Source organism: Schistocerca americana, chromosome 5 (genome assembly GCF_021461395.2).
Source record: "Schistocerca americana isolate TAMUIC-IGC-003095 chromosome 5, iqSchAmer2.1, whole genome shotgun sequence".
Classification (NCBI taxonomy): Eukaryota; Metazoa; Arthropoda; class Insecta; order Orthoptera; family Acrididae; genus Schistocerca; species Schistocerca americana.
This window is the reverse complement of record NC_060123.1, coordinates 516,123,081-516,135,261: the sequence shown is the minus strand read 5'-3', so window position 1 is coordinate 516,135,261 and position 12,181 is coordinate 516,123,081. Positions and strand designations below refer to the sequence as shown.

At 42.5% G+C, this 12,181-nt stretch overlaps 1 protein-coding gene across 1 annotated transcript in view; it reads right to left on the bottom strand.

Moving 5' to 3' along the window:
* LOC124616479 (retinal homeobox protein Rx-like) overlaps nt 1–11,514 on the bottom strand; it is a 382,811-nt gene extending 371,297 nt beyond the window's left edge. The window contains exon 1 of the mRNA XM_047144789.1: nt 11,415–11,514. Coding sequence (XP_047000745.1) covers nt 11,415–11,514 — 100 coding nt within the window. The remainder of the gene's footprint in view (nt 1–11,414) is intronic.
* Nucleotides 11,515–12,181: the final 667 nt, after the last annotated feature.

The window sequence follows — 12,181 nt, the reverse complement described above, 5'->3', positions numbered from 1 at the left end:
TTAATGGAGAGAAATAATAAGGGACTACTACAAATAATTCTTTTGTTTTTAAAGTTCGATATTTTGCGAACTATTACTTGCACAAATATCATTGACGCATGAACAGAACCGTAAAGACGCCGAGGCTCTATTGTGCCCAACAGTACGATCTATGAGAGTAGTACCTTGACAAAATGGCAACAAATCAAGAAAAGAGTTGTTTGTGTTGGTATAACGGGGTGTATACGCGGACAAGGAAAAAAAATTCCCGGATTTCCCGGCTAAAAATACACTTTCTCCCGGGTGAAAACATACATTTTCCCTGTTAAATGACAGTATATTATCTCTCGGAACTGTGTAACTTCTGAGTCCTTTGAATGGTTATGGTTTTATACACGGGTGTAGAATTTCCTGGCGCTTTAGAAAACGAAACACATGGAAAAAGACACGTTTTGGAAAGATCTTTGATAAGCAGCAACACGTATGCTGCACATTTTCGTATTGCGAAAGTATAAATTCGAATTCCACCAAACACCGCATGTTACATTCCGAAGCATTGAAATCGAGATTGGCCGGCCACAGTGGCCGAGAGGTTCTAGGAGCTGAAGTCTGGAACCGCGCGATTGCTACGGTCACAGGTTCGAATCCTGCCTCGGGCATGGATGTGTGTGATGTTCTTAGGTTAGTTAGGTTTATGTAATTCTAGGGGACCGATGAACTCAGATGTTAAGTCCCATAGTGCTCAGAGCCATTTTAATACGTAATCTTCCTTACCTGTCATTCGTTTGTTTCCACTCCGGTACTCTGAATCTATGTATTTCGCTAGCAATTATAACAACGCTCATCATTCGCCAACCCAATCAACCACACAGACAGCGGTTGGCACTCATCCGTTCGGCCTTATTTCGCTCAGCTCGTATAGCCCCTTTTGTCTTTAGGAAAGTTTGTTTCTACATGCGACGAGAACTCCCCTGATAGATACATCATGTACACTATGCACGCATTCACAAATCAACTTGCGATTCATTCAGAAATCAGAATGTGTTCAAAAATGTTCAAAACCTGACAGGGATGCGTTTCAAAGTCATATGAATAATCGATAGACTAACGTGCGCTGGATGCTAGGCGCTTTGTGAAACAAGATTTTTTCCCCTCAAGAGTATAATTTGCTCCCCCCCCCCCCCCCCCCCCCCACTACATCTGGGCCTGCTGCGCATGCATGCATCTGGCAGCTTGGGCACTCCAGTAAATTTTTTCCCGGTAGCATCTAGCTGCTTGCTGCGACTGCTTACACAGCCAACAGCCACATTTCTGTAGCGAGAAGCGGGAGAACCTGCTACTACACAGGGCATACGCATGATCCCGCTTGTAACTGCTAGAACGAACCTAATGTAAACAGTTCAGACATCACGCTCATCGGAGGCAATTTTTTGTTACGAAGCATTGCATAGTCTTCCTAAAGACTTTGACATATTTTGCTGTTGGCGGACGCTTGTATGAGCACTGTGTTTTGTTGTTGTATATGGCGCATTTCCTTTGCAGTTTAAGTTTTATTTTCGGTTAGGCTACTCTGCAGTAGCGGGATACAGTAATTTCCTTTGTCAGAGTATCGGTTCTTACCAGTCAAAATTACAACACTTCAACTGAAAACAAAAAAATTCCCAGAATTCTAAAAAATTCCCGGGTTTTTCCCCGTTTTCTCCCGGATGAAAAAATTCTCAGTTGTCCCGGGTCGTATGCACCCCGTATAAATGGCTCCATACTGGTGTTCCTAGAACCGCTCGGCCACAGCGGCCGGCTGTATTGGTATATACGAGATTTATATCTGCTACGACATTGTAGCGTGCATTCAGAAGGAATCATGGGAAAGAAACGCCATATATAGAGAGAATTGTACGTTAGTGACGCCAGTTGGAGGCACTGATCGTCTCTGTAAACAGAAAAGTACTGATAGACCAAGCGTGCAGATGCAACCGTGGAGACGGCAAGGGAAAGTTTTGTACGCAGTCCAAAAACATCTTGGAATACCACAGCGAACTTTGTGGAACGGTTTGTGATGGCATTACATTTTAAGCTCGTCCAATAATTTAAACCAGAAGATTTTGGCCAGCGCCTTTAATTATGCATCACAATGTAGGAAGGACGAACTTTTCGCCTCGAAGCTGATATTCAGCGCCGAAGTGACTTTCGATTATCTGAACAGATTAATCCTCACAGAATGAAAGCGTCGGGCTCTGAAAATCCTCACGAAACCGTGGCACATGAACGAGATTCGCCGAAAGCTATTGTTTTGTGTGCAGTGTCACAGACGGAGCTCTGTGGGCCGTTTTTCTTCTGCGACAAGGCCATGACAGGTACCTCTTACCTTGGCGCGTCGTAGTCGTAGTTATTCCTACAACTGACTGTTGATCCCGAGAATTTCATCTTCCAACATGACCCAGGCTCTCAGTGGAGCGTCGATATTTGTCACTACCTAACGACGAACATCCGCGTCGCTGAACTGGCCGTAGTGGTGAAGAAGATGCGGATCACCTTAACCCCCCAGGTCGCCAGACCTAGTGCCTTGTGATTTGTGACATTTTCCTTGCCGTGTTTATTAAGGACCATGTTTACACACTCCCACTGTGAACCGCACCGGAACATCTGGTAGAACACATCGATGCTGCTGTGATAACTATTGAGACGACGTTGTTACATAAGATATGGATCTTGAATACCGCTTGGACGTGTGTCGTGTGACCAGAGGGGCACTCATAGAACATGTATAGAACGCAAAATGTAGACTTGGTGAGTTTACGGTTCTATTCACACATCAGTCTTATCTGTAATACTTTGGAAAATATAGAACTTCGAAAAAGAATGAATCATTTACAGTAGCCCTGTCTTTGATTTCTGACACACTAGTAAGTAGCATTTTGTGCACCGATGAAATGCTGATAACAGAGAGAACTGGGAACAGTAAATTGTTATTGTGGTGCGCTCAGTCCCAAGAGTGAATTGATCTAGCTCTCCACAGCAGTCGGCCGTGCGGAAGTCTCTTCATCCCCGTCTAACTTCTGCAGCCTACATCGGTTTGAAACAGCATGCTGCAGTCGTGCCTTGGAATCCATTTACAATGTTGGCTCCCCACACTCGCTTCCATTACTAAATTAACTATTCGTCGGTGCCTCAGGATATGTCCTGTCAACCAGTAACTCCATTTAGTGAAGTTGTGGCATAAACATATGTTCTTCATGACTCGATTCAATGTCGCCTCATTACATATCTTACCCTCTTATCTCATTTTAAGCATTTTCTGTAACATCACGCTTCAAAAGCATCCAGACTCTTCTTGTCTAATAACTTAATCTTCCGTGGTTGACTGCCATATGAGGCTACAAGCCACGCAAATAGTTTCAGAAAAGACTTTCCAACACATTAATGTGCAATGTTAACAAATTTCTCGTCACAGAAAACCTTTCCTTGCTATACAGACATGTACGGCGTGTATCAAGTCTTTGCACCGGATGACCAGGTCTGATGGATGACGTCATAAGGAACAAAGTTTGTTAGAGGTAAAATAATCGCTGACGCTTCCTGGCCACGAGATTTCACCCAAGAAGCAGGATGCAGGCCTACTAACCACGAGTGCTGCTTACTACCTACCCCAGTAAATTGATAAGAGTGATTTTCATCAAGAAGATCTTAAAAAATGTATGTAAACGGAGAAAGGTAGTTTAGAAGTGACTGGGCCTGCTCCCTTTCATACGCAGGAGATGACAAGATTATGGGTCACACACAAGGCATACGCATACAAAAGCGTCGCCTGGAAGCGTCAGTGAACATTTTCTGTCCAACAAAAGTTGTGTCCCCACGATGTGATGAACTAAGTTTAGGTTCAAATGGTTCAAATGGCTCTGATCACTATGGGACTTAGCTTCTGAGGTCATCAGTCCCCTAGAACTTAGAACAATTTAAACGTAACTTACCTAAGGACATCACACACATCCATGCCCCAGGCTGGATTCAAACCTACGACCGTAGCGGTCGCGCGGTTCCAGACTGTAGCGTCTAGAACCACTCGGCCAATTAGGCCGGCTAAGTTTAGGTAAAAATAAAAATTAAAATCATAATCTTTATACATAGGCTTGTGCAAGGAGGGGGGGGAGGGGCGAAAGATGGGGGCATGAGGGGGCACTCCCCCTATCCTAGAACCTGGAATACAGAGTTCTACGCTTATACTGACTGGATAACCACCAACTACCTGTGGGATACAATAAGTTTTTTGCGTCAGTTCTTCATGGCATGAGATGTCTAGAAACTGAGCAAGTGATTTATATAAAAAAATTGCGGGTTTGGAGTCTAGTCATCCCCTGGAATAATTTCTGCAGACGGCCGTGCTTTCAGGTATAAGATCCAGTCATTTCGATTGTAATGCGCGAGACCATACTCTCTCGAAAATTTTCCATACTTCAAATATGAAGGAGGAAGAGATTAGTGGTTAACGTCCCGCCGACGACGAGGTTTTTGGGGCGGAGTACAAGAACAAAGTATGGAAGGACAGAGAAGGAAAACGGCCGTGTTCTTTTGAAAGGAATCATCCCAGCATTTGCCTTAAGCCATTTAGAGAAATCAAATATGAGGGTGGCAATATCATTGTCAGAAGGAATATCAATACCACGACAAGAACTGCTATATTACATCATATATTTCTAACAGTACAACAACTTACGAATTGTGAAACAAGGATCGAGTTCAACGAAATAACAAAAATGGTTCAAATGGCTCTGAGCACTATGGGACTCAACTGCTGAGGTCATTAGTCCCCTAGAACTTAGAACTAGTTAAACCTAACTAACCTAAGGACATCACAAACATCCATGCCCGAGGCAGGATTCGAACCTGCGACCGTAGCGGTCTTGCGGTTCCAGACTGCAGCGCCTTTAACCGCACGGCCACTTCGGCCGGCAAACGAAATAACAGTCAACGCAACTGTGCTAAACGGAATCGGGATTTTGACACCTACGAAAAATGTCTTCCGAAATGAGATTTTTTTCTACCTATTGAAGCATGTGCTAGGGAATTGGAAATAAGGGACGAAGTGATGCAGTAAGAATTAAATACATCACCATCACTAAACGGCCAAAACGGTGCAAGACTCACGGTTCCAGTTGCAGGTTGCTTACCTTATGGCTTCCAGGCGCAACAGAAATGTAGTTTCCAATATTTCATGTAATTATTGCCCCATTCTGAAAATTTAAAATACCGCCATGGCGTACACATTAAGAGGTATAACTGGGCGTCAAAAGTTTAAAACAAAATCACGTGTTAATGTTAGAAATTGTGTAAATGTCTTGAAGTAGCACAACTCACGACGCGCAAATTACTCAGATAATACTCATTCAGAGTCTCTTAATAAGAGCTCTTGGTGATTTCCAACAAGCTTTAAAAATAGTTTCAAAATTTTTTTAAACTTTTTTTCTCTTAACTGTCCTGCCAAACGACGAAAGGAAAACAGTTACTCATTTGCAAAGTACTCAGGTATTTAAGGCGGTTTCGTACATGGTAGTTCAAGTAATAAAAAAATCGGGGGTGGATTACTGGTATAACCTAACGGAATAAGTAAGTAACAACATAAATCTTTGGAATGATCAGAGAACGTCAGCGAGTCGGCTCCCTGTGAAAACACGCATCACCGTCGACGGGTCGTTAAACCATAATTTTTTTTTTCTGTCATGAAAACTCAGAGGGGAGACTAGGGAAGAACAAGCAAACGATGGTCACCGAAACAGTCTATTTAGCTCAAACCTATGACGGAGGTTACAAAAGGGGCTTATATCTAGATTCATATTACAGCTTCAAAAATTTCCGGTGTGAATTTTGCCTTTGGAAGGTCTCCACAATAACCGGAGTCACACACATATTGCTTACGAATTTCTACTCCGACCCATTCACTCGTCTCCGTGTAGTTGGCGCGAACATGACTCTCGAACATTTCCTTTGGAATACGCACTGCTAATCAACTGGTTTATTATTTTCGTGACATATTGGCTTCTCCATTTAATCTTGCAAACTGTTCTTACTCTCTGTGCCTTACTGTGCTACGAGAAAGGTTTCAAGAATCACCCAGCTGTCGCGCTTGACCACCTATCCAACAATTATCGATTGCTGGTACTCAGAACAAACGTTTACGTACCTATTTCCATTTTCTCAGCACAACCGGCTCTACGCTTTACAAAAATGATTTTGCTCCGTTATGTATTAGTAGCGATAAAGTCTTTGAGAAAATAGTTTTAATGAGAGGATGGACGTGTAATGAGATATGTGACAATAAATTCATATATGGTCATTTCGACACTGAAGGGAATAACGGACGCACAAAATGTGGTACCAGACAAAAATCAGATTATTTCTAGCAGACTATCGAGGGTGCTGGGTGTACTGGGTAGAGAATGATGGAACTACTGATGTTGAGCGAAAAGAGATGGAGAACGTAATAGAGCCAGATGGACGAGTGATGAACTTATGTAACCGGTACTGCGTGATTCTATTGCAAAGTTCGCGGCCTTGTAGTGGACACTGAATTGGCGACTTTTTAATAACGCCATATGTCTTCAAATGTTCTATTGCCAGCTACGTTTGAAACAAACATCTAGCGTTTAACAATAATACCCCATCAATCCAAAAATGTTAGAGAATGGATTCCTGAAAAATATAAAAAAAGGTTTGTAGTTTTAATGCTTCAGGTGTTCTATATAATCTCCCCCTTCCGCCCCCCCCCCCCCCCACGGCACCCCCTCCACATGATACAATATTCGTACAACCGTGTGAAACTGTCACAAACGTCCTGATCTGGGATATTGAACTAGATCGTCGCATTCACACTTTCTTCGGTCTTCGAGAACCGTAGAGTCCCGTTCTGCAGCTTGTCGCTTTGTGGTAGTTTCGTACTGATAACACCAAGTCCCATCACACATGATGATTTTTTTCAAAAAAGAATTATCCGTGGTTTTTCTTTTTATTTCAGTCAATTCGCGACAGTCATCCACTGATCGTGGTTATCCTTCATGGGTCAAGACGTTGGGGGTAAATTTTACATACACTGTTCACTTCTTCAGAACATTCTGGAGAATGTCTTGAGCATCTTATTTAGAGATGTTCAGTTCGCTGTTCTTTTGCGACTCGTGATCCAACAACGTTGACACATTACGGCCGCACTACCGCTACTTAATACAGGCCGCTTAAAACTGAGTTGTTTACAGTTGTTAGTTCGAACTGCCACCGCGGTTATCGCGCTGACGTCGCTCATATGCCAGGAATAGCACGAGTATCGGAACTTTTTGGACGGAAGATCTATTCTTGCAGTGAAAGAAGTATCGCTACCGCCTCTTTGCTGGTGATATAGCTCGTGTCTTCACCTTAACAACTGACACACGGTGTGTGATATGCTCTTTATCTGATGTTCAGTAGAAGAGAGGGGAACCGAGAGAGCCCAAGGGACTGCTCTGGACTCGGTTGTGCTCGAGTTTCCTCCATATGAGAATGAATAATCGATTGTCGTGTCTATATTTGCTCTTTACGTAATAACTGTGATCACGCAGTCACCTCCAGTTTACTTCTAGAACTCAGTTCCCACTTGAAGCTGCTACAAGTAAGACATTAATTTATTCTGATTTATTCTACCGTATAAGTTACGATATTCGAACAGGGCAACAGGAAACTATTCGCATGAATTTCGACTGTTTCAGCTATAACCTACTCCACGAGGAACGTGATATTTACACATCTGATTAAGTTTTTTTTCCCACCTTTTAGCAAAGAAACGATACTACCCGTCTACATCGTAGAGAACGTTATCTATACTGGATCCGCAATAAGCAGTGTAAGTCTGTTATTAGCACTTTCGTAATGCTTTCACTTTGAACTCCGTCAAAACCAGAATTCCAAGACGTCTTTGTGCATATGTTTCTTTAGTTATTATATTCTTTCGACGACATCTTTGAAATGAACTAACCCTTTAGGATCGAGTCGATAAAAGGAAACAAAAACTCTGTGATATGGAAAGATTTTCAGGTTTAGTATTGACAAATGAAATTGCAACTAGAAAACCATGATTTCAGATTAAAACATAAGAGGGGCCATATTACATAAAAAATTGTGACGGACTTAAAAACAAATTAATGAAGGAAACATGTCAATATTTCCTCAACAAGTAACGTGTTATCAAGTTTACAATTATCAACCATATCATAACAGGTGTGTACCCCCTGAGTTTAATATAAGGATTTTCTTTTTCCCTTCAAGTGGTATTTCCTGCGCTTTTATTCACATTATGAATCACACAAAAATTCTTGTCACTGAATGTCCGTTACGATAATCTTCACATAGAGACGCGGCAGTTTTCGAAAGCTCGTTCTAACGATATGTAGAATTTATCTTGCTCTGTGAACAACGACGGGATGGGTCCTCTTTGGCAGAGATACATTTATCCTAGTACAAGGCACTGAAATATTCTGCATATCAGAAAGAATAATCTATAGGCGTGTCTATATTTGTTCTTTACGTACTGACTTTGTTTACTCAGTCGCTTCTCATTTATGTCTAAAACTCAGGTCCCCCTCGAAGCTGACACAATTGACGCATTAATTTATTCTATTGCGTAAATTTTATCTAAAAATACAGATCGTCTAGGAGTAAGGCACTGGCTAATAGTGCCGCGGTAAAAATAATAGTTCATATCATCTTCAGTATTAATAACTCTAGTATGATAGTATTTACATATGCGTCGGTTTCATGCCATTCGTATAAAGAATGTGGTATACATAGTGCATAAATTAAATGCAATTAAATATTTCATATCCATCTCTCTCGTCGGAAGCGCAAAAACTTCCGTGTACGTAAACAAACAGCTTTTAAATTTTTCGTATTTATGAACGATAATTTGGATGCAAGACATTGTTCTTTATCTCTGCAAAATGTAAGATATTAGTGTAATTACAAAAACTGAAAAACAATCCAAAATAAACATATTTTACAGGGTTCTTTCGAAGTCTCATAGTAGAACAATTACATGTTTTAGAATAAAACAAAGACTTGAACGATGTACTGTAATTATCTTTCCTTCTGACTGTTTCCCTCAAGCTGTTATCTGATGGTGTCTTTGTATACCTAAAAAAATAGCAACAAAGATACATACATTAAAATAACAATATTTTTTATATCTTCGTTCTTAAATAAATGGGTGGATTAATCTAGCAATGATCAAAAGCAAACGAAGTCATCGCAAGCCAAAGTATGTATTGGTAGATAATACATTTACGAGTAGTTCTGTTTGAAAAGGTTGATTGCATTATAAGGGGAGCACGAACAGATGTCGATTAATATCTTAGATATCACCGATAGGACGTTAATAACTGCGGGCAACTGATTACAAGTGAAATATAAATAACAGACAACTGTAATGGTTATGCTAACTGATGCGACAGTATTGTCAAAACATAAAACGCAACATTCTGCGTTCTTTAGCAACATATATTACTGGTCGCACATACCATTCACAGCTGCCTTGAGAAGGAATGCTGTCGTCTGAGTGAGATTCACAACGCGTGTAGCGTTGAGAAGAAACAGCAGTGTAGGCAGAAGGTAGTCTGCTGTCTTACTATAGTTTATTTATCAGTTTGTCTGTAAACACTCTATTACTTCAGAGCAATTGTCTTGTTTTTTGATGTATAACAACTATCAGTGCTTGCCCGTATCTCTGTAATAAGTGTAAACGGTGAAATGTATGTAAATCGTTAGTGAATACACAAGAGAGCTGGACTTCCATTTAATGTTTATTAATACTCGATTCCGGTGCTACTATTGGGCTTTTCATAGAAGCTGAAGGTTTATTCGGAAACGATCTAAGGAATATGCAAGCGATGTAAGTATCACACTTACCTAAAATAAATGCCTGTGCGTAGAGAATTATTTTTCGCACTGAACGACGGGAAAAAGAACCTCCGAGAGCTAATTCAAAACTTGACACTGTAAAAACGCAATTTCTTTCAAAATCCATCTAGCTAAAGTTAATGATAAATTAAGAGTTATGTAAACACCATGTTTCTGTCTTAGTAATCCGTTTTATTTCCCTTGGTGCTTGCGAGACTCTTTCTACTTCATGCTTTCAATGCGTTGTCACTACATAAAAATACTGGTCATCTGGTATTTCAAACAACGCTCTGTGCCAACGGAATCAGTTGTGGTCGCCACTATAAAGACAATATTGTTTAAAATGTATTTTTATGTACTCAGTCGACAGAGCACCTTAAATTTGTCTCGTAGAATATTCAACCAAAAGACTGTTATCAAGGGTGACTCCAGAACATGACGTGCAGTCGTTGTTTCCAACAGATTTGCGAAGACAGAGCGGTGCGGCGCAGGAGCGCTGCAGCATATTTGTTAGCTGTTAGCATTGAGACGCTAATTTTATTTTAATTTTTCATTAAAGTCATTCGTGGGGGACTGCCTCGCTGGACGCATGCTAGACGATCAGCAGAAAGATGTGAAATGTCTGGGACAAGTGAGTTTGTACAAAAAAGGCGTTTCACACAAGAAATGGAATTGTGCCTGTGGAACGAAAAGTAGCAAACCGCACACGAAACCGCATAAAAATTTCGGCAAATACGTCGACAACATCGTGAGGCATTTCTATTTGTTGGTACTCCGACGTAATACGTGGCCTCTTCAGATGTTTGGCCGTTAGAGATTATAATTAACACTTTATGTCCCTCGTAAGAAATTTAAAGCAATTATATGCAGTAAAACAAGAAACTTCTGTCAATTATTAACACCACAACAATAAAATATATCCTCCCACGTCTTTGTATGAGAACGTAGTCCCAGTCAAAACTTATAACATTGTGTGAACTGTGTATGGGTTACTGATGGAAGTGAGGTGCTGAGGATGTCTTGCAGTCATAGAATGTCTATACATATATGGATGTAATGATTTGCATTCTAATTTCTAACACTCCAGTTTTTAAGTACGCAGCCTAATTCTATAACACATTCGCCTTTTGTCACGCGGTATGTTATGCGATAGCATTGTAGCCGAACTTTCGGAGACATCAGTAACTGGCAATTTTACAAAATTTTACACATAAAAACTTCGTTAAGTGTATGGTATACCGTCACCGTGGTGGTAATTTTGTCCGAACCTTTTTTGATTGTTGCGCACTGGCAGGTGTCAGAATAGTTGAAATAACAACTGACAGCGGACACTGAGTACTGTGAAAGATGCTTAAGGTGATACAGGTAACTGGAAGATAATATGTCAAGGTGATGCCGAAGGAACAGTAACGATGTCACTTGATCCATCGGCAGGTCATTTTTCCACAAATAATGAGAAGTCTATGGTTCTCAGGAAAACGTGAGCACTTGGTGTTTGAGAGACCACTTTTGGAGCTGAGTCTTACCTGCCGATTCTGTGCTGGCGGGGCTGGAACCGGAGAGCCCCAGAATGTGGTCTATGGTGTGCCGCGGCCCGGCGCTGGCCGTCGTGGTGGTGGCGGGCATCGAAGCCGCGATTTGTGCCTGGGGCGGCGGCGGGGCGCCGGGGGCGGCGTGGGCGGCTGCGTGGGCGGCAGCGGCGGCCGCAGCCGAGGCGGCGGCCTTGTGCAGCAGCGCGCGCAATCGCTCCTCGCCCTCCATCAGCACAGTGCCGACTGCCGCCCGCCGGCGTCCCGGGCCCTCGGGCCTGCCCCCGCGGTGGGCGTGTCCGGCGCCGACCAATAGCGGGCCGCGCTCCCCCACTGCGCCGCCCCGGCGTCTGCGGCGCTCCCACCCCCCGGCGCCCGCAGACCGGCAACCCGGACACTAATTACAGTCAAGAGGGGCCGGCTGGCTTTGATACGGATTTATCGTTATTGTTGTGTAACTAGACTCGACAAGCCGCATAAACGCTCCATAAACACTGCGGGGTATCGATCCCCGGCGCCGAAGCCGGCTCTCGCCCCGTGCGGTGACTTGCAGCTAGCCGTACACGCGCACCTGCTGCTTGCGTCTTATCACCTGCGTATCCCGGCCTCGACCGTCTAAACGAATAACTGAAGCACTCCCATCCTCAGTCTGAGGACGTGTATCACATGCTGCGGGCTCTACGCCGTCAAGGTAGGATGGTAGTTGCCGCTGAAACAACCGGTTTCGGTTATGTCGGTTTTTTCCACGCCATTTTAACCTGACT